Genomic DNA, 23448 nt, shown 5'->3' with positions numbered 1-23448 from the left:
GGTACAACTTCTACAGAGTACAAATGGGCAACATCTATTAAAATTAAGGATATCGTATCCTTTGATTCCGCAAAAGAATTTCACACAGAAAAAAAAAAAAAGAATTTCACACAGACACGCACACGCACACACAGGACACGTAGCTCCCTTCCTTTGGTTTACACGGACGTGCAAACGGAAGCTGCCTTGTAACCAAAGGGCGAGAGCCTGAGGGCCCAGCAAGCAGTGTGACAGGCACTTGGTGAGAGGTGGGAGGAACTTGGGTCTTCGTTGATATTATTGAGCTACTGACCTTACTGTACCTGGAGTCGCCTTACATCCTCCCGTAGAGTTATATGAATACATTTTCTACTGCTTTAGCCATATTTGGATTGGGGTTTCTGTTATTTACATATGAAAGCATTTTAAATAAGTATGTGTGTGTATACACACATATCATGGATCTATCTATACACACACATGCCTACTTATTTTTGTTGAAGATTTTATTTATCCATGAGAGACCCAGAGAGAGAGGCAGAGACCCAGGCAGAGGGAGAAGCAGGCTCCATGCAGGGAGCCCGACGTGGGACTCGATCCCAGGCCCCCGGGCGTCACGCCCTGAGCCAAAGGCAGGCGCTCAACTGCTGAGCCCCCCAGGCGCCCCTCACATACATGTCTTTAAATTTGAGTGTGCTGTTAGAAAATCTATAATCAATGTAACCATACTTATTGTTAGAACATATGTTATTTCCAGTTTTTAAAAATAATGAGATTGTGATTTTACATAAATGTACACACCTTCCTTTTTTATGGCTAAAATTTTAGAAACAAAATCACTGTACTTATAGAACCTTTAAGGGTTTTGTTAGATATCGGAAAGCAATAGATCAGGCGATGTGTGGAGTGTTCATTTCTGATCATCCTTACTAACGACACTAGATATTAACATAAAAATGTACCTCATTTGTAAATGAAAGGATAGTAAGTAATTTTAATTTACATTTTATTATCAGTACGAATGAACACTGTGATTTATGAAAAGGTTACATTTTTCCCAGAGGGTACTTCTCAGATCAGAATCAGAAAAAAGAAAAAAAAAAAAGATAGCAAGTACTTAGCAAAATTGTAAGTTCAGGAGCCTGGGGGTTAGGTATGAAATATAAAGGGTTAGTACACAGACTTAGCCACACCCTATTACTACATCTCACACAAAGACCTCATGAGGGGATGATGGGAGTGAATTTGAAGGGAAAAGAGAAGCTTCAGTCACTAGTCCTACCTCCTAGGCTGAGTTGGACAGGAGGAGACACACATTACAATCCTCCTCTGAGTTTGGAAATTTGAGAGTAGAGGGATATCGTGCATAATTTTCTGAGTGAGATCCAGAGGGCTGATAAGTATTATTAGAGTGGTTACCACTGACATTACAGTGTTGCATCTACAAAGTGGAAGTGGTGACATAGCACAAGGGGACTTGAGGTAAAAGCTGACATCAGATTTGCAATAATTAGAAAGTCATATTTTTTCACTTCTGAACTAATGACTGAAATGCTACACCACTACATTTGTATGTGTATTTCTTTCATCGTGTGTGCACCTGTCTTAGTTACCTACTAGTCATGAGCGTCTCTGGGCCCAACTTCTTCACTTTAAAAATGGACATGATATTATCTATATAATATGCGTTCTTCTCGTAAATAAATGTTGCTGTTTCTTGTCCAAGGTCCCACAAGGGGTTTATTTCTTGTCAAGCCGAGTAGAATATAGGAGAGCCAAGCACACTAACCAGGTAATGTACCTGGTCAACAAATATATGGACCGTGTCAACATAGTATATGTTGTGTTACCAGACATAAAGCCAGATTCCAGGCTCTGGCATTCAGTCTGCCCTGAAATGACGCTGCCGTCTTTGGCCCATTGATCGGGAATCTTTGGCCAAACATCATCAAGCGAGGCAGGGCTCACTATTCATAGTCTGTCCACCTTTATTAGCAAAGAGGGGAGCTCTGCTGGCCCTGCAGTTGCAAGGCTCTCTCTTCCCCGAGAGCCCCACTTTGGGTGTTTCAATCATAGAAATGCATCTTGACCTAGGAGCAGATGGGAACTTAGCTAGGTTTCCACCCATCTTACGCAGCTTCCCAGACTCTGACTCTGGAGCTGTAATAGAACTTAGTTTTGCTATAAGACGCAGGTCCGGGTAGATTCTAGTCCGTGGGACAATTTTGCTGGCTGCGAGGGCACATTGACACATCGGGAGGACTACCCTTGTCTACCCCTTTTCACTGTCATTTCTATCTCATGACCCCTGGCCTGGTTCAGAGCCCAAGATGACCTGAGGGATCTTAATAGAATCCTTATTTAGGGTCCAGGCAGCCATATAACCGATGCCTTTACTTGAGTTGCTGAGAAGTATGAAGCTTTTCAGGAAGATATTCTTGGAGCTGGAAGCCAAGTAGTTGCCTCAATGAACTGCCTGATTGTTTCCATTTAACAATTTGGATTTTCTCCCACAGTCACTTCAGTGTGCTCAGTAAATTGGTGTTTTATGCTTGATTTTTACTTTCAGAATCCTGTCTCAGTATTATGAGGATCTGATGTCATGATGTAGGCAAACGTCCTTGTATTGACATGTTTTGTTTTTGGCCGGTGGAGGATGCCAAAATTCTGAGTTCCACGGGAATAGAGCCAAGAGACGTTTGGCTTCTTAGTTGGAGTTAGTGTCCGTGGGAGCGGATCTGGGAAAGTCTTGTGGAGGATCCATGGCCAAAACCGCATAATCAAATTTTGTTCTGAATAGGGTCCTTCATAAGATGTTAGAAAAAAAAAAAAGAGCATAACGCTTATTGCAAAAAGGTTTTCTTAATAGAATAATCTTGAATGGTTCTATTTCTTAATAGAATAATCTTAAATGGTTAGGAAAATAAATTAAATATGTTATTTAGTAGCTTAATCTATTTGTGGTTTTAGTTTAAATTTACCTTTATGATTAATGGAATCAAATTTGTCAGTTGTTCCTTCTCAGGAGACCTTTTCAACAAGAGCTCCATAAGATCAGAATCTGGGAATATAGTTTAGATATCTATAATTTAAATCTGATGAATAGTATTTTACCTAGAGTGCGTATGTAGAACTAATAAAATTTAGTTAAAGTCAGTTTTTTTTAAGAAAGCACATATATGTGTATATTTCATTTAAAATTATCTTTATTGGGATCCCTGGGTGGCGCAGCGGTTTGGCGCCTGCCTTTGGCCCAGGGCGCGATCCTGGAGACCCAGGATCGAATCCCACATCGGGCTCCCGGTGCATGGAGCCTGCTTCTCCCTCTGCCTGTGTCTCTGCCTCTCTCTCTCTCTCTGTGTGACTATCATAAATAAATAAAAATTAAAAAAAAAAAAAAAAACTAAAATCTTAAAAAAAAAAAAAAATTATCTTTATTATGGGGCATAAAAAATAGCATTACATTGTTAATTTTTTTTTGTATCTTATACTGATCCAAACCTGGAGTCAGTGGCAACTAAACATGTACATCTTTGCTTCATTGCGAAGCTGTGTATTTCTGTATCAAGAATATTTAGTGTAATGTTAAATCATAGCTGAAGTGAACCATTCAACTTTTATAGCAGATTATTAGGGAGCTATCTGTCATTATTACATATACGCTTTGTGCCTGTCAGATACAATAGGCAGCTTCATATTATAAAATCTTATGTTCAAGAGTATCCGGGACACCTGGGTGGCTCAGCGGTTGAGCATCTGCCTTCAGCCCAGGGCGTGATCCTGGAGACCTGGGATCGAGTCCCACGTCGGGCTCCCTGCATGGAGTCTGCTTCTCCCTCTGCCTGTGTCTCTGCCTCTCTCTCTCTCTGTTTCTCATGAATAAATAAATAAAATATTTTTAAAAAAGAGTATCCTGTGTTCTTGACAGGATATAATATTTGTTGAGTTTTTTTTTAATTTTTATTTATTTATGATAGTCACAGAGAGAGAGAGAGGCAGAGACATAGGCAGAGGGAGAAGCAGGCTCCATGCACCGGGAGCCCGACGTGGGATTCGATTCCGGGTCTCCAGGATCGTGCCCTGGGCCAAAGGCAGGCGCTAAACCGCTGCACCACTCAGGGATCCCTTGTTGAGTTATTTTAATAGATAATCTAGGAAGTTATATGTAAATATTCCCTCCATTGAGTCTTTTAAGTGGCAACAAAGAAAATTGTGCTGTAAACCATACACGCAATCTAATTAAAATGTATTCATTTTCCAAAGACATTCTCTATAAAATCCCATCTAGACATGAATGAGCTAAATTTGGTACCATTTTGCATTCTTGAAATCTTACATAGGGATGACCAAAATGAGTAGAGTTTACTCTGATATGTTTTGTAGTATGTAAACTCAAACTGAATAACCATGGGAATGAAATTTCAACACTATTCATCATATGCCAGGCAAGTCCTGATTGCATATCACATTTTAGACTATGGTTTAATTTCTTAATTATGTTATAGGTCAGTATTCACGTGTCTTATTTTTAAAAGTGAGCATCTGATATTTTAAATGAATTTTTTTTATCATGCTACATTTTTAATAGGTAATATTGGAATGAATGATTAAAAAAGTGTAACTGATCTGGATTTCTACTTCTTATATAATTAATATATAAATATAGATGCTGTCTCCTTGGATAATTTGATTAATTTTGTTTAGCCTCAGTTCACTCTATGAAATGAGTATGACAATGATAATACTTAACTTTCAGCATTATGAAGATAAAATTACATCATTAATGTGAAAGCTCTTTGAAAACTTAATTATCAACTTATTATTATTTTTATTACTATATACGATAAAATAATGGTTTTAAGTGCATACAACCATAGATTTCCCTTAGAGTCTCTTTGTCCAAGTAAATCTCTAGGCCAATAAAAGATTTGTTTAGATAGATGTAAATTGTGATAATCCTATGAACATTCATTTAGTGTCTTCTTCTGACTTCACAGCTAACAGACCATGACTCAGAGCTTTTCTGTTTTTGGTTTTAGCTTTCCTGCATTTTGTCCTTTGGAATCCTTCTTCTCTTTTGTCCTTTGGAATCACTCTTAGCCACCATGCATTCTTTTCAAGCATTTTAGAGCTCTTATCTCAGTTCTCAAACCAATTCTCTTTGTAACTTTGAGCATCCCTCTCCCTAGACCTCAATTCTGTCTTATGTAAATTTGATGATTGTAAGGCCTGGCCTGTTCCAGGTCTCATATCCTATGACAGTGACCCATTTCCATATCTGTGTGCATATTCCTCTGCTTTGCTTACCACCCTCTCTTCATCTTCCTTTTCATTAATATCAGCTCTACCCTCCCCTATTAAAATGCAGCCAAATAACCTTTTGCAGAAACCAATGCAGAATCCAATAAGGATATATTACAAAATATAAACGTTAAAAATATACAGTTTCACTCTTCTGTTAGGGCTTGGTGAAGAATTGTTAACTAGAGCAATGAATCATTGTGTCAAACTGCTCTTAGTTCACGTCCAGGCTGGCCACTGAGATGCCTCCCATTGTCACAATTCCTCAAAGTTCTCTTCTGTGAACTGGGAACAATAATGTTTTGCATGCTGAGCATGTCACAGAAGTGCCTGGCACAAATCTAGTGCTCAATAAATATTATCATCTTATATCCTCATACATCAGTAGCCCTGATGACATCCTGACTTTGTTTTTAACACATAAAAAGAATCTGATTTCATACTTAAAAAAAAAAAAGAATTTATTTATTCATGAGAGACACAGAGAGAAGCAGAGACACAGGCAGAGGGAGAAGCAGGCTCCCCATAGGGAGCCTGATGTGGGACTCGATCCCAGGGCCCCGGGGTCACGCCCTGGGCCAAAGGCAGATGCTCAACTACTGAACCACCCAGGCGTCCCCGATTTCATACTTTGAAGTCCTTTTTATTTAGTCATCTAGTTTAATCTATCACGGAGGTGCCAGTTGGTGATTGGATGATCTTTAAGAACAAAATATTTTGGTAAATAGTAGGGTTTTTAACCATGTTAAGACATCCAGGCTGATTTGAAATTTGTTTTCTTTTCCCAACACTCAGATTGTTTAATGACTAAAGCTCATTAATTGGGAAGCAACCATCATAAATATGTTGTATTACTTCGTAAATAATAATTTTTGTCTTAAGAAGAAAAATAAAAGAGTGTGTGAACTAGATTCGATGAATGCACTCTACAAAGGCCCTAAATTCCCTGAAACTATATGCAAAGTTTTGAGTTTTATTTCTTCTGGTGAGACTGTCTTTAGTTTTCAACAGATTCTAAAAGGGTCATTGACATCCTAAAATGTGTCTGTCAAGGTTGAAAGTGAAATACATTTGTTCTCGTTTTTGGGATAGAGTAATTTAGTTCCAATTTAATTACTGTCAATATCAAATTACTGCCTTCTTCTTTTAAGAAATAAGGTTCTATACAAAAGTGCAAAAACCAACTTGAATTCAAAAAGAACTGTAGAGTTTGGGAGGGTTTTTGTTTTTATATGTATGTATGTATGTATTTTTAACTAGTATAGGTTTGTGGGAAGTCAGAGAAGTATTATGAAACAGTCAGAATATTAAAACTGATGCACCGCATTGAATTTTACATGATGTTTTCTGAACATCTCAGAAGTTAGTATGATTTACTAATGATCCCGATGCTTTCTTTCATGGTCATATGGGTTTCAAAGAGGGCCACCACATGGTGAAGTTGGTGATGAGATCCTGGGGCTGCATGGGAAGGGTGACTAAAGATTGGGGAGTCCTATTACTGGGTCCTTAGAAAACTAGGGTGTTCCTTCCTTACACCCTAGAGGTGAAAGTCCCCAGTTATTTGTCTTCCAGAGCCTAAGGTACATTAATGGGCCTCCTGACCCGGACTTTTGGATCAGGTATATTCATGGCCCTTGAAGAAGTAGCATCTAGTGTTTTGTAACTCAAAGTGGCCTCACCCCATCACCATAGCTGGTCTTGGCTCATAGGCAACCTCCTTACAGCCCCAGATTCGTCAATGTTAAACGTATCAGTATTAAAACTAGAAAAAGTACTACACTTAGTTTGTATGAGTATAAATTGCTGCAATACCATTGAGGCTTTAATTATAAATTACTTATTTAGGAACCATACACTAGTTGGAATTTCAATAACCTCTTCCATTAAAGTTGGTGACTACTTCATCACTAAGTTACTAAGCTGATGAGGGGTAGTGAAGAGAGTCCACTTCAAAGACATTATATCTAAAGTTACACTTAAGGATTTCTAAGTACTTTATAATTGTTTTTCAGCTCAGTTTGAAAATTGGTGTCCCCAAAGCTCAGATAAATGTGCCAGTATCATTAAATGCTAAGAAAAAAATGCAGCTTCCCTGTGTCCCTGTGGCTTTAGTAGAACTTGTAACTCTAGGACTATATACCCTTGCCAACTGCAATGCATTTGGAAACTGAACCTATGAAAACATATAAATAGTTTTCAGGTCAAGATAAAGAGGAATGAAACAAGTATAACTAGTCCTTGCTTTTGTGTATTTAAAGCAACTTGACCAGAACCAATTTAACAGAAATTTCACTCATGAGAACTCCATTAGCAGACCTACCTAAACCAAACTTTTATGCTAAACCATTAGACTTTTAGAGTAAAGTGAAATTAGAAATCCAGCATTAGACATTATAACATAAAACCATTGTGTCTTTCCAAAAAGGTGAAAACACTTTAATATAATTTATATTGTTTCTACACATTAGGCATAGGAGATAATTTCACTTAGTCGTAAGTACAATGAATTTGATTAACAAAATCCTAATTTACAAAATAGAAGTAAATATATGCAGAAATATATTCATTATCGAATTATAAAATAAAATTAACAATTCTTGTTAAGATATCATCAGTTTATTATTTTGCATTTCAGATAATATAGTTAAATCATTTTGGTATGTTTAATAACATTTTTAAGTATTAAAATAATGGAACGTTGAGATTTGAATACAATGACAGTAAACCATTGAAATTTCACATTCACATGATAACAGCCATCATGAATCCATAGGTGAATGTTAATTAAATGTAAAAAAATATAAAATGATTGTAATATAACCACCTAACCATTAGCATATGGAGTTTTAAGACCACTATTTAATCTGCTAATTTGCTCTGAAATATAAGCAGTTGCTTTTCTGTGATACATGACATGTCTTTGTGCCTTAATACTTAATTTGAAATGTCCTTATTACCGTAAAAATATACCAAAGTAAATAAAAAAGGAGACATTTATTTACAAAACAATATTGTATACATATTATATAAATGCAATTGTTTCGAAGTCTTTTTATACAATATCGATAGAATCAGTCATTTCTATTATTTTATCATAAAAACTGCAATGTTGCAAAGACAGGCTGCAATTTTGAAATTCTGATTAAAAATGAATACTTTTTTGGCTGCCTTTTAAGATTATGCAGTTTCTTCAAGTATGCTACAGAATTGAATGCTGACCTCTAGAAAAATGATTCTTCTTTCATTAAAGAAAATCCATTCCCCATTGGGAGGTGTGTGAAAATGCACCTTAAGAAAGGAGAAACTTAAAATTTTACTGAATGTTTTCTTAATTCGATAAACCTGATAACATCAGCCATTCAGTGTATCGTATTAGCACCATCGGCATGGATTGTTAATGTACTGTGCAGATCATAATAGGGATGGGGACTTGCAAACGATGTACCATCCCTATTTTTGTGGAATTTCATTTTACCAAGTATGCTATCATATAATATAAATTCAAGTGTTTAAGGATGATTCAAATGATGGTATATAACAATCCTGCATTTTACCAATACTACATATAGATTTTTTTTCTGTAGATATTAAATGATACTGTAAAGAAATAGACTTTAAAGCATAAACTCCTTTAATTCACCAGAACACGGGAGAATTGCTTTCCTTTACCTGGATGTGTTCTTTATATATATGAACATAAATGCAATTTGATCTCCTCGTTCAAAAACTCTGGAAATCAGTAAGACTTTTTATTGTGTGATTTATTTTGATGGTTAAATGGCAACCATTGCATATATTCTTTTAGCCCCTATACTGAGCTTGTGCTTAAGTGACTGTAGCATACTCTAGGCGTATAGCCTGTGGTATATAATTTCACAGTTTCAAAATTGTTGAGGGGAAGGCCTTCCATATTTTAGGAAGTTATGAACCAAATATAAATCTCATGAGCACCCACAGCGATCTACTACCATGGCTGGAATTTTCCCATATATTATTTGTTCTTTGCCATTAAAATATAGCATATTAATGGGAGACATCTTTGTGGGAGTACAGCAGGGGCCCGCTGAGCCCCTGGGGTTTGCTTGGTGTACGAGATGGGTATGAGGATACTTTTGTAAAAACACAAATTCACACTCTCCAGAGCAGTAATTGGCCTTATATCTTTTGGGTGCAATAATCCAATCCCATCCAAAAGCTTCAAAGTCCACAGTTAGAGGGTAACGACAGCACCGAGATTCTGTTGAGTGCTCATCACAGTCAAGCCCGAAATCTCTTCTGGATCTTTTTGGTGTGTCTGTCACCTTGACTTCTAAAAAGGGATTCTGTGTGAAAAGGAAAAGAGCAATCAGTAATATTAAGAGGTCCTGAAACACTTCCCTACCTCAAGAACTCATTATTGATGAAACTAATCATTTTGCTTATACCACATTTACTTTCTAAAGACACAGCATTGAGGAATTTTTGTTTACACTAGGCTTGATTCTTCCCTTGTGGCTCATACGAATATAGCACCAACTCTAATTCCCTGTGGTCACATCTATGTCTTTTCGATTTCTGTTTTCCCCAGTTTGAGTATCCGAATGCCTGGCACATAATAGATGCTCGAAAAATATTTATGGGAAGAAAGGGACAGAGGGAGGAGAGGGGAAAAGGAGGGAGGACAGGACAGAGGAAGAAAGAGGTTAGTTCTCTCTCCTCCTGATTAAATATGTTGGCTAAGTATGTCTGTGACGCCTGGAATAATAGATCTATATTCATCCATCCTCTGTTCCCTAGGTCGTTACTTGGGGAAACTTGGCTATTAAAATCAGAACAAAAAAGTTACCTTGCAGCACTATATGGATTGTAATAGGAAAAAGAAAGGTAGGGTAATGAAGGTGGTGCATTTATGCATATCGAGTGGGAAAGAAAACTCTAAGAGAGCGAGGGACAGATTCAGAAGGTACAGTAATATTTCACTTTATTCTTTCACTGAAAGATGTTTCTGTTCATATATTTAAATGATAATTTGCTAGTTCCTCCCTTGCCCCAGTCTTTTGATGCATTTGAGACTTTTCCATTTATATGGAAAAATCCAAGGAATGTATCATTAATAATTATGTTTAATGTGTTTAATAATAATAATCTGTTTAATGATACTTAAAACTTCTGTCACATGACCAACTTTGATCATTAAAATGCTACCTGTAAAAAAACACTTTCTTAAATAATTAAGTGATAATAATTAATTAATAATAGTTTTATCCTACATCAAAACCAAAATAGACCTGGTGATTAAATCATTATTAATAGTTAATTAATTAATATAATTAATAATAATTAATAATAGTTTTTATCCTACATCAAAATAAAAATAGACCTGGTGATTGTTATTTAATATCATAAAAAAACAGATCATTTTGTGAGTCAATCACATTTTATGTAGCATATTCAAAGAAAAATAAACCATTTGGAAAATTATGTAATCCTTTAAAGAACATGTTTTTATTTAAAGTAGATCTGACTTACCATCTACTCTTTATAACCAAGACCATTTAAAAACTAAAAAGATAGCATTTATTGTTTGCAAGCATAATCTTTTGTTCTAAATGAGGTCACTATATGGAAGTAAAAAGTATGATCATGTTAAATAAGTTTGTGAAAGCAGAGGTAAGCCAGGAGAGTGAGTAACTCTAAATTTATGCTAAGGTTTTAAATGGTTTTTATTAATTTTTATAATATGTGAAGTATTGTCAATCTGCTTGGCCTGATAGTAAATGAGTTGGCATTACCTAAGTAAACCCTTGCACAGAAATGGCAAGGCAGCTTAGAAGCTTAGAAATAAGCTAGGTGACAAGGCCTAAATAGCCTGAAAATTTAAATTTTGTTAGGGGTAATTCACAAAGTATGCTACATACACATCAGTGCATTCAACAGTCTGCAAAATAATAAACATATTTATCATGCGGGACCTTAAGTGGTATATTTAGTAAGATGTAAGCCTAAAAGTACCATACTTAGCTAACTGCCATTAAAAAAGCATTTTATTTTAATCATAATTTTTCAAGTTTGTTTTTTTTGCTTATTTAAACTAAAAAATCTCAACACATCTGGCATTCTTCTGAAGAAAAGGAAATTTTAATCTGTTGGGGATGTAGTAGGATCCACAATGAGTATTTCATGTTTTTATTCATGCATATCAATGAAAAGCACTTCATATTTCATCTCTAATTCGACAGAACTCCCTAGGAAGCTAATGACTGTGGCATAACTGTTTTTTAATCCTCGTGCAAAATAAAAGTATCAAGAGGGATATGAAATTAGACACCTACTTTTATTGGGTACAGGGCTACCATTGGGGTAAGATACCTTTGTCTGGCTTCTGAGCATAGGAGATGGGTAGTGATTTTCCACTATTATCATTCACATGATGAATAAAAATGTCACAATGTTTGTGGTTAGATGTTATTTTCAGTTATCACTTACCAGCCCATCTTCTCCGGGTCCTGGGAAGGTTACCGCAAGATCATGACCATTCTCATCTAAAGCTTTGATTTCAATGCCTAAGTTGGATTCAGGCTGTTTGAGCCAATTTTGCAACACTGTCTTCACATCAATGCTCTGCCAAATACCAGTGCCTGGGTTCATGTCAAGTTTCAGAGATCGGATTCCAGTATATCTTGTACCGTCTTTCATGGGTTTGATGAGTCTCAGGATTTGCACAAACACTGTTGTAGGAGTCTTGACGGGTCTCAGATATATCCACAGTTGGGCCTTTACTACTTTATTATATTGTATTTTAGAGCTAAACTTAAAGAAACAACATTTGGGTTTTCCTTCCACTTGCATGAGAAGATCAGCTATAAACGAAAAAGAAAAGAAAAATAGTCATTGAAATTATTTCTCATAAAAAAAATCAACAAGTCCCTTTATGTTAATTGGTGAGCCTTTTGTCCCCATTGGACTAGTGAATGCATATTTTAAAGTGAAAAACCATGCAGAATTTCATTCATAAATCAGAAAAATATCAAAGAAAATAATTGTTCCAGCTTTGCAGAGTTTTTTCAGATACGTATTTTTTCAGCTTTTTCGGAGGTCTCTGCTCCCTCCCCAGGGATCCGGGGTTAGCGTGAAGTGCACTAAAGAACGACCGGGGTTGGGGGGGGGGGTGGAATCTTAAAATGATGGTGATTAGAGAGAACCAGGACTCGGTGGAGGACCGTCTGCTTAGAATTCTCTGGGAATCTGAGTCGTCAGGCTCTCGGAGCAGCTGTACCGATCAGTCTGGAGGAAGGAACCCTTCCCCCAGGCCTGGGTTACCTGGGCCCCGATTAGAGGGAACGAGCCGCTCTGCTGTGGGGGCCCCGGAGGAGCGGGGCCGGGGCTGAGGGTGGCTGGGCCTGGGCCGGGCTGAGGGGCTGGGAGGCTGGGGGGTGGGGGCTGAGGGCCGGGAGAGCTGGAGGGCTGGGGGGGCTGAGGGTGGGCAGGGCCGGGAGGGCTGGGGGCTGGGGGGCTGAGGGCTGGGAGCTGAGGGCTGGGAGCTGAGGCGGGCAGGGCCGGGAGGGCCCTGGGGTGCCCCGGGGCGTGCACAGCCCGCCGTTGGGAGGTGAGGCGCGCAGGGCAGCAGCTCCCTCCAGCTGGGAGCCTCCGCACCATCCCAGCAGGTGGGGTGCAGTGGCCGGCAGGTATGCACGGCTCCAGGCAGGTGTGCACGGCTCCAGGCAGGTGTGCACAGCTCCCGGCAGGTGTGCACGGCTCCAGGCAGGTGTGCACAGCTCCCGGCAGGTGTGCACAGCTCCCGGCCGGTGTGCACATCTCCCAGCAGGTGTGCACGGCTCCCGGCAGGGGTGCACATCTCCCGGCAGGTGTGCACGGCTCCAGGCAGGTGTGCACATCTCCCAGCAGGTGTGCACAGCTCCAGGCAGGTGTGCACATCTCCCAGCAGGTGTGCACAGCTCCGGGCAGGAGTGCACGGCTCCCGGCAGGTGTGCACGGCTCCGAGCAGGTGCGCGCCACCCCAGGTGCAGGTGGGCCTTGTGGCGGCCCGGCTGCCGTGGCGTGTTCGCTCCGTGGCACCTCGTGACACTCGGCTTGCGGCTGTCATTGCACCGCCTGCACTTCCTCACTGGTCTTCCCGATACGGTACATTTTTAAAAACCCTTTTGGTTGTTGTTGCTCTCCAGTGTGGTGTGTCTCAGAATTACCCCCCTCCGTGTGGGGGTGGGGGCACGCGGGACAGGCAGCAGGTGTGGGCCCCGGGGGTCACTGCGGGCCGTGGCCGGGCCTGAGCCCTCTGGCCCGGGGCGACCAGCGCGACCTGAGCCCCCCCCCGCGGCCGAGCCCTCGGGCCTGGCACCCGGCACTGCCACCGCGGCCACCGCGCTGCGAGGGTGCAAGCCCGGCGCCACTGTCACACGCAGCGAAACGTGAGCGCCACGCAGGCGTTTTATCCTCATCTCCTTTTGGCTTTTGAGCTCTCCGGCGAGGCCGATGGTGCCGCAGCTTCCTGCGTCCTTCAGCTCAGCTCCGTGACATCTTGCAAAGACAGAGATCCTCCTTCCCACTCCCACACGGCGGCGGCCTGGGAAGGGAGCCCGGACCAGCTGCCACCGACACGAGCCCCGCGCCACACACCCAGCTACTCACTCTCGGCGGGCATGGCAATGACCGTCTCGGTGGTGGCGTGGTAGTCGTCGTCCTCCAGGGAGCCGTCGCTGCTGTCATCCCTCTGGACGTCGTACTGGTCGATCAGCTCCCGCAGCGGAGGAGCCCGCGGCAAGAGTTGTCTGACAGCATCTCTGCTGATGTTGGGAGCCGTTTCCAGGCGAAGTTTGCTGAGGATTTGAATTTTTATGGCTTCTATCCTTGAAGACTTAGTGTTTTGCCTCCACATACATGCATTACACAGCCCCTCCTTTTCCACATTTTCTTTTTGCTCACTGTTCTCACTTAGATCGACTGGGCCAGCAACAATCAGCACAAACAGGTAAATATAAACACAGATTTGCAGTCTCTGCATGATTTTAAAGTCAGCACACTCTTTTTCCTCGTTCTTATTTCTTCCTTTTCCTTTTGTTTTGCTTTTGAGTAATGCCAAGCAAAATCCTAGAGCCTGTACAGTCTGAGAGACAACTTGCCACCCCAGTGAATCTTTTATACTGTATTCCAAGTGGCTTTTTATATTCCAACTTTGATGAGACAAGTGTCGTCAGGATCTATGATTGGCTCTCGCTCCACAATGAATCTCGCTGTCAGAGGTTAAAACCCCGTCTGTCACAAGTCACCGAACAGTATTCTGTTACAGTCAAGGGTGAGCTGATTCATTCGACTACTTCATAAAGGAAATAAATCCGCAAATAATGAAAGATATATGTGACATTTGAAAATTTAAAGTCTGGGTTAACAATAACAGAGAGTGTACACTTGAATCCGATTCATCTTCATATATGAAACCCAAGTTGTGATTTAAATAAGTAAATCTTGGTCTCACACTTAAAAACTTGAATGTTAGTTACTTCCTCTAAAGTTAAAATTATTGTCTATGATTTGGGCAAGCATTTGAAGTAAAAAGAATTTTGTTTATTGCATTAAGTTATGTTTAGTGTTGTATAATTAGGGAACTGTGAATTTGAATAAGGAAGACCTGAATTAAAAAAAAAGGTGACATTGTGCTACTAGTAAAAGATTTCCAGCTATAATCTGAGAAACTCGTTTTCCTGATTAAATTCTTAGCACATGCTAAAAATCAACTTCTTACAATGTTCTATTACACATGGAATTCTTTTGAAATAATTTCATGTTTTTTATTAATATGAAAACTGTGCTCACTTTTTGGCTGATTGCTATTCAGTTATTTCCTATTTTGAAGTTGCAGGTTAATATTACTCAGAAGTTCTGTTTCTTCATTGTTTATTACCAAGAGGCTAATGTCATCTAGCAGAAAAAAAAAACCTCCAAACTTAGAATAAGAAGATAACTGTTATGACTGACAATGCTGCACTTGCTACACTTTGCCTCAGATTTCTACAGGTAAAAGCAAAAAGCATAGTATCTCTCCTCCATAAGTTATTATTATTTTTTTAAGGATCATTTCTATTTTGAAGAAATCAGAAAAGCCTTTATTTTGGGAGTGACATTTGAAATGAGGTGTTTGGTTGTTTGGGTTTTTTTTTTTTTTTTTAGATTTAATTGCTTTATTTGAGAGAGACAGAGCGAGCACGAGCAAGGGGAGGGGCAGAGGAAGAGGAAGGCACAGGCTCCCCGCTGAGCAGGGAGCCCCATGGGGCTCCACCCTGGGACCCTGAACCCTGAGATCACGACCTGAGCCAAAGGCAGAGACACTTGACCGACTGAGCCACCCAGGCGCCCCTGTCCTCCATAAATTATATCAAAATACTGTGAGCACGTAAGAGTGAAAGAGCACCGTATAAAGGGGTGCCCATTGTTTGGTCCCCCAATACTATAACTGGTTTGCACCGCTTTGCCAGTTTCTCGTTTTGACCAGAGGGCAGACACCTGGCAGGGGTTTGGGGTAAGGTCTGGGGACAGAGAATGGAGCCTCTTGTTCTCCAAACCGAAGTGGCCTGCAGAGGGATCAAACTCTTAACCTTAGCTTTGGGAGCCAGGAGATCTCATCAAATAAACTGTTAAAGAGCTAAGCAAACACGGCCAGGGAGAAACGAGCCTTTTCCAAGACACAGGAGATTTCTTTTTCCTACTCCTTTTTGGGAAGCTTAGGACTCCTAGGAGAGTTAATCCATTACTCTGACCCCCTCCACCCCAACAGAATGCAGTGGCTCATATCAAATATTTATTTTTTAGGTCACTACCACTTTTGCACATTGTGCACTAATTTACTGCCTCAGTGCACTAAAATGCAACTCAGTAGCCTGAAAAGTTAATGCGTTTTCATCAAATTCTTAAGAGGTATCTACATCTCTTGAGAAAAAAAAAAACGGCCTTACGTAATGCATTAGATTTGCTCATCATTAAAGATTAAGGAAAACCAGACACAAACCAGATTCCCTGAAGGATTTCAGATACTCTTTATTGTGGAACGATATTAGATCAGACTTATAAAGTTTTATTTGGTAAGCTTATTTCTCTGTGTATAAGTCTTGGCAATGCTATAATCATTGTAACATATGCTCCTATACACTTCTGAGTAAGTTGGACTTTTTTTTTTTTTTTGAATCTTGATTAGATTTGCATAGCAGTTGGGAACTCAGGCTCTGGAGTCCAACGGACCTGAGTTCGAATCTCAATGTTGCCACTTCGAGCTACGTGATAACGGATGAGGTCCTTAACTTCTCTAACCTTCAGTTGCCTCACGGAGCTTTTGGGGGTTGTAATTTAATAATGCATATAAATGGCTGAATATAGTGCCTGTCATACAGTAAGTGATGGATAAGTGTTACTTGAGTGCTCAGTCTTTGTTCCTGCAGAGGGGTTTGAGATCATGCTTAAATATATCCTCCCCACGACCTAGAACTGCTTCAGGTTGTAGCTGCCAGTTATCAATCCACAGAGACTAAAATTTCCTAAGGCAGCCCCATGATAGGCATATTTCAGCTCCTTATTCTTACTACGTAGAATAACGTAAACAAAGGTTGCCATTTCCACATACAGCTGATGTTCATTATTGATGAATTCCATACTTTCAAGTTCGCCTCCTTGCTAAAATTTATTTTTAACCCCCAAATCAATACTCAGGATGATTTTGTGGTCACTCGTGCACAGGCGCAGACTGGTGAAAAATTTGAATCTTCCAACACACAGGCTCCTAGCCGAGGTCAACAAGGCAACGCTCCACCTTGCTTCAGCTCTCATGCTGTAAACAAGTGCCCTTCTTACAATATATTTAGTACCAAGGGTTTGGGTTTTTTTATTTTTTTGATGGGTAGGCTTTTCTTGGGCGATTCCATTTAAAATGGTCCCTAGGGCATAGAGCTAAAGTGCTCTGCTCCTAATAAAAAGAAGGCTGTGATAGGAGGTAGAATGGTGGTTGCCAGGGGATTTGAGCAGGGGTTGGGGGGGGGGCGGAGTTCCTATTCGACAGGTACAGAGTTTCAATTTGGGAAGATCAGAAAGTTCTGGATACAGATGTCGGTGACTGCCGCACAGAATGTAAATGTACTTAATGCCACTGAATTGTACACTTAAAAATGGTTCAGTGGTCAATTTTATGTTATATATGTTTTACTGGAGTTTTTATTTTTTAAAGAAAGTTGTGGGCAGCCCCGGTGGCGCAGCGGTTTAGCGCCGCCAACAGCCTGGGGTGTGATCCTGGAGACCCTGGATCGAGTCCCGCATCAGGTTCCCTGCATGGAGTCTGCTTCTCCCTCTGCCTGTGTCTCTGCCTCTCTCTCTCTGTGTCTCTATGAATAAATAAATAAAAATTAAAAAAAAAAGTTGTGATAGGTCTTAGAAAAAAAATTGTATGTTAGATGAGCTCTACTCAGCCTTGAGTAGTCGTAGTCTGTTGGCTGTGAGTTCAATGTTAATGACTCCACAATATATATTAAATAAGATGTTTTTAAACAGATAAACATGGTTATGTATCGATTGATAAAAATATCGTGACCAGAGGCTCACGGGAATGTGACCTTGTATGTGCTCTACGAGCAAAGGTCCCGTAATCACTCATTCAGTGCTGGCAGTGACCTTATGGGACAAAACCCCTTTGAATAACGAGAGCCACCTCTATCTGACCAACCTCTTTAGAGATCGGTATCAAATGAGTTTAGAGGTATTGAAGAAATTTCGAGAACATATACCGCTTCTCCCGTGGCAGTGATCGCAACCTTCCGATGGCCCCAGAGCAGGAAGGTTCACCAGCTGTGGGTGACCTCACTGTGCTCTGACCGCTGGTGGCCTGGCTCTGGCTGCCTTCATCAAGGAGACAGGACAGCGTGTAATTAGAATGAGCGAGTAGAGACACGTGGCTTTTAGCTGCCTGGGAGAACTTGGTCGGCCAGCTCTGGTTGCCATCTCTAAGAGCAGCTTCTCACCGGAGTCAGTCTTTAGGTGGTCAGTGCCTCACAAGACTTGTTATTTTTCTTTGTTCAGTTCTTCCTTGGACTGGGTGGGCCCCACATCTCCGTAACCATAAGTAAGGTAGCAAGCAGACTTCTCTCATCCCCGTTACACATACCAGGGGGGGTTTCAAAAACAACTTTGATAATACAAAGCATATTTCCCCCAAAATGTTCATGGTTTGACTCTTTACAGTCTGGCAACTACCAAGGACACTACTATAAAGGCTTGTGATTAGGAATTAGAATGGATCATGAAAAATTCAACTCTGACGTGGGGAAAAAAAAAGACAGATATTTTATGTGATGACTCTTGCCATGTCCTTATAATGACAGCCCTTTGGTGTCGCTCCGTGCTCATTTCGCTGAAGGTCAGCAGACAGACTGTATGAGTGCTCAAGTCACACAGCACAGGAGAAGGCAGTTGTCTCACTTTGATATCCGATTACTCGTGCTTTCCATAGATTAGAACAAAAATTAACGGAAACAAAAGTATTCTTGAGCTAGGGACCCACCATATAGGAAGAGGAGATAAGAGACCTGAAATATAGCCTGGATCTGCTGCTGAGTTTTGTGTGGCCTCGAGTAAGTCAATTAGCAAAGCCTTCATTTATGAATCTACGTGTGTATGTATGTATTAATTCACTTATTGTTTTATGAAATCTCCTAATGCCTTTATGTACCTGACACTGTGCTGGAGTCTGAGGAGAAAACCATGAGCCAGGCAGAAGCTGTTAGTGTCTCCATAAAACCTACAGTTTAGTTTCTTTATGTAAAATGTGCGGAGATTTTATTAAGTGTGACTTTTCAGTGGAGGTTTATTCTCAAACTTCTTGTTCTCAGAATTCTCTTATACTCTTGAATATTATATAGGGTCTTTAAGAGCTTTGGTTGGTATTGGTCATATTTATCAATAGTTAACATACTATAAATCTAAAATGAGAAATTTTAGAATATAGGTATACACGACCATATATTGTACGTATCTTAGCATTATTATGAAAATAGCTTTTACTTCACAGACTCTCTGAAAGCGTCTCTGCTCCAGGGCTTCTCAGACCACGCTTTCAGAACCATACCCCAAATAATGTTTACTCTACTTCAGTTGAATATTTTTTCCCTATAACGTGAAGTCCCTTTCTCCTAATACCTGTATCTAGGCTTTTTTAAAATATATATTTTTTATTTATTTATTCATGAGAGAGAGAGAGAGAGAGAGGCAGAGACACAGGCCGAGGGAGAAGCAGGCTCCATGTAGGGAGCCTGATGTGGGACTCGATCCCGGATCTCCAGGATCATGCCCCGGGCTGCAGGCGGCGCTAAACCACTGAGGCACCCGGGCTGCCCTGTATCTAGGCTTTTAATGAGAAATCAAATATGGTAATTTTAAAACATTGTGTGTTTATTTATTGACACACAATTATAGCCAAGAGCAGAAATCTGAATATTCTATTATAATCATCAACCACCAACTTGAGGATATCATGAGGACATTTTCACATGTGTCAGTTCTAGGACAGAGGCTGAAATCTGTGGTCCTAAGGGATTTTTTTGTAGATGGTCTTCAAGGCAGTCTGAGTGATAGCATTCCTATTACGGCTATGCTTCGTCATAATGCCCGAGGTAATGAAGTTCCTGCATTCTATCCTTTAGAGGTAGAATTAACTCAGACAAAATTTAAAATGCAGGGCACCTGGGTGCTCAGTCGGTTGGGCAGCCAGCTCTGATTTCAGCTGGCTCCGGTCCTGATCTCGGGATCCTGGGATCCAGCCCCACATGGGGCTCCGTGCTCATGGAGGAGTCTACTTGAGGATTCTCTCTCCCTCTCCCCCCGCCTTTCCCCCACTCACTCTCTGTCTAAAGTGAATAAATAAATCTTAAAAAAAGAAAAAAAACCTCAAAATGTGATTTCTCCTTTCTCTCCTTTCCAAAGTAGAAGCCCCTGTTTATTATATTTAAATTTATATATTTTATATATATTTGTAATAAATTTATAATATAATATATATTTATTTATATTTATATATATTTATTTTATATATTATTTATTTTATATATATTATTATATGTTATTTATTTTATATATATTATATATAATAAATAAATAAATAAATTTATATTTATTATAAATTTGAAATACAAAGAATCAAAATAGTTATAATTTAGCTTCCTCATTTTTCCATTGGAAAAAAAGATGCCTGACTCAGAGACTCAGTGCTAATAGTGTCTATGTTATGCCCACATCTATCATTACTATTTTCAGTTGCTTGCTTTTTTCCCCTTGCTTGTCTCCCTGCCTCTATCCTCCATCCCGCAGAGCACTATGAGCACTTTAAAGGCAGGAATTATTTTGTTCATTTTTGTGTCTTTAGCTCTTGGTCCAACACCTAGCACATATTTAGGTTGGAAAAGGGTATTGCCTTAGTAATTAAAGTAATAAATGGATGAATGTCTCCTTAACTACAAGAAACTTCAACCTCCCAATTTTTCACGAGATATAGGTAGTTATTTATAGCCTAAGTGACTCTGGTTGTGTTTTTAGTTTGCTCTGACTATGGTTTATGATATTTCTCCTGGGGTCCCTCTTACACAAACTGGTAGGGGAGGCTGGTGTCACAAGTCCCTGTGTCTTTCCACCTCTGGTAGTTAGTTCTCTGGTAGAGCAATGAGCATTTTGAACATTCCAGTAGAGCTTTTGCATTTAACGATTATGGCTTCCCATAGACACGTAATGAGGACCTTGCTAAGGAGTGGCCATGGCCATGTTGCATCTGACACCGCTATTGAAGACCTTAAGGCCAGGGCCTCCTGGTGGCTCAGTCAGCTAAGTGTCTGACTCTTGATCTCAGCTTAGATATTGATCTCAGAGCTGGAACTTAAGCCCTGCGTTAGGCCAGGCATGGAACCTACTAAAAAAATAAAAATAAAAAATAAGATCAGGACCCTTACCCAGCACAGGTCATATTCAGGTCAAACTGATTTTCAGGAGCATCAAAGATAGTCAGAAAAGAGAAAAGAAACCTCAAAAGAGCAGTGTGTGTGTGTGTTTAAGCAAGTCAAAGGTAGAACCATCCTTGTTGCCTTGGAGAGAACTGAGAACTGAGTATATGTCTTCACCTTCTCCTTTGCATTCTTTTCTGTAAATTACTAAGTTTCTCCGTGATCCTTCTCTACCTGCTTTCTTCTTTATTTGAACAGGAAGGAGCTTTCCCCCAGAACTGGGATAGAGTTTATCCCTTCAGTTTTACCTAGAGAGGCATAGCTCTGTGAGCAGACAGCCGAGGTGGGCTGCAAGTCAACCTATGTCCCAGAATATTATCTTAAAAAGTTCCTTAGCTCCCAGGGGCATCTGTGAATTCCATCAATAATTCCATGACACTTAATTCTCCATGCATATTTTAGGGCATTCATATAGCCACCTTGCATCTGAATACTACCTCCGTGTCTTCATTTTCTACAGTCTGCAAATACAGTATTTACAGTTGAGTTTTACTATAATCAAGTGCCACCTAAGGTAATAGGGGTTAACTTTGATTCATGGCAGGTCTCAAGAATGTTTTTTTGTTTTTTTGTTTTTCCTTTGAAAGGTATCTTTCCATCATTCAAGCTTGAGAACCTGACCCAAACAATTTCCTAAAGAAGCATAGCTACTTAAATTCTTTGCCTGAAGACAGTGGCTTAGTTCGGAAAAAGTCTGTCACAAATTTATCCCTTTTTACGGGAGCTAAATTTTCTGTTTATGTTGAATGCACATGCAGTGAGACAGCACGTAGGAATGTTTCAAACAGCCCGATGTAAGTTATACCAGGCCTCAGTGGGGCTCTCCAGTTCACTACAGTCCACACCCTCGTGGTCAGCCTACGCTTCCGCACGTTGCCCACCTCCCTGGATTAAGAAGGCACAAACTTCCACCTACAAAATTTAATGAAGTCAGAGTTTTAAAATTCACAAATGAGAAACATAGTATGTATAAGAAGTTAATTTTCATTATTTTTGATAACTGCTTTCCTCCACGATGTTTTTATTTACTTTAGAGCAAACACATGGTTTCCAGACCAGACGACAAGATAGATTAAACTGGCAAAGACCTGTCTTTAGTTTTAAAATCTTTACCTTTATTATTGAGTGAAGCTTTCTAGTAAACAACTGCTTCCTGAGAGAAAAATCTTGCAATGTTCATGGTGTTGTTTTGGGGCACCTTTAGAAACCATAATAAGGTCAATAAAGAGCATGTTTCTGGAAATAAAAAAATAATTTGACTTTTTCAGACTTAGGTTTTAAAATGTAAAGTCTTAAAACACTTAAAAAAATTTTAGTTCCTTTTTTATTCAGTTGGTGTCTTAGAAGTAGTGATAGCCTTAGAAAAATTCAGTTCAAGAGTATTCAGAAAATGTTTTCTTATTTTTTTGGAATTGCCTAAAGCATTTTTTCCATAATTCATGGAGTATTGGCTTTCAGAAGCATTCTGTTTCCAGATTCTCTTGTAAATTCCTAGAAAGAACTCTTCAAAAAAATGTATTCATTTGGTCATTTGTTCATTTATTTGTTCATTGATCATGTATTAGCGTCTGATATATGATGGATACAATGCCAGGAATTGGAAACAAGGGGGAAAATGATGCTTTTTGCCTAAGGAAAAAAACTCTGAATTTTAGAAACATAAAAATTTTAAGATTATTATATCTAATCTGTTTATGAATAGATGGAAAAACTGGGGCCCAGAGAAAGGTTACATTACTTAAATTAGAATTAAATTTTAAAAAGCTTATCTGATTTACAAAGGCAATTTGTCTTGAAATACTTTTGAAGCACCAAGTACTTCTTTTATATTGAGTTAGAATTTTTTTTTAATGTTCTAAAATTAACAAATAAGGTCAGTGCTCAATTTCCTGGGTCAATGCCACAGTGGTGCCCTTTGTTCTTGGAACCGGTCCATGGTCTGGCTTGGCAACTGAAAGACCCAATGACCTGTATTTGGCAATTAGTATAGGAGTTTTAGTGTCTACTAACTAAACATACTTTGAATGTTCATTTGCTCAGATACTGGGGGTCAGCCTTTTGTTAGAGGATGTCACTATTTCTGTTAAACTCATTTTCAATATTTTGAATTATATACTTACATTCTTGAAATTTCAAATTAGTAAGTCAGTAG

At 39.6% G+C, this 23448-nt stretch overlaps 2 protein-coding genes across 6 annotated transcripts in view; one reads left to right on the top strand and one right to left on the bottom strand.

Annotated features, from left to right (window-relative positions):
• C36H2orf88 (chromosome 36 C2orf88 homolog) overlaps positions 1 to 23448 on the top strand; it is a 179037-nt gene that overhangs the window by 58921 nt on the left and 96668 nt on the right. For all 5 annotated transcript variants that reach the window (XR_012025032.1, XR_012025031.1, XR_012025035.1 and 2 more), the window contains 3 exons: positions 13737 to 14248; positions 14351 to 14572; positions 15131 to 15291. The gene's annotated coding sequence lies outside the window, so the exon portion shown is untranslated. The remainder of the gene's footprint in view (positions 1 to 13736; positions 14249 to 14350; positions 14573 to 15130; positions 15292 to 23448) is intronic.
• MSTN (myostatin) lies at positions 7878 to 14492 on the bottom strand. The gene is made up of 3 exons (XM_072813194.1): positions 13909 to 14492; positions 11749 to 12122; positions 7878 to 9605 (listed from the first exon to the last, which is right to left on the bottom strand). The coding sequence occupies exons 1-3, from the start codon at positions 14279 to 14281 to the stop codon at positions 9225 to 9227; spliced, it is 1128 nt and encodes a 375-aa protein (XP_072669295.1). The 5' UTR covers positions 14282 to 14492; the 3' UTR covers positions 7878 to 9224.

This window comes from Canis lupus, chromosome 36, assembly GCF_048164855.1.
Source record: "Canis lupus baileyi chromosome 36, mCanLup2.hap1, whole genome shotgun sequence".
Taxonomy (NCBI): Eukaryota; Metazoa; Chordata; class Mammalia; order Carnivora; family Canidae; genus Canis; species Canis lupus.
Note: the sequence above shows the minus strand (reverse complement) of the source record. Positions and strands in the feature narration are given on the sequence as shown.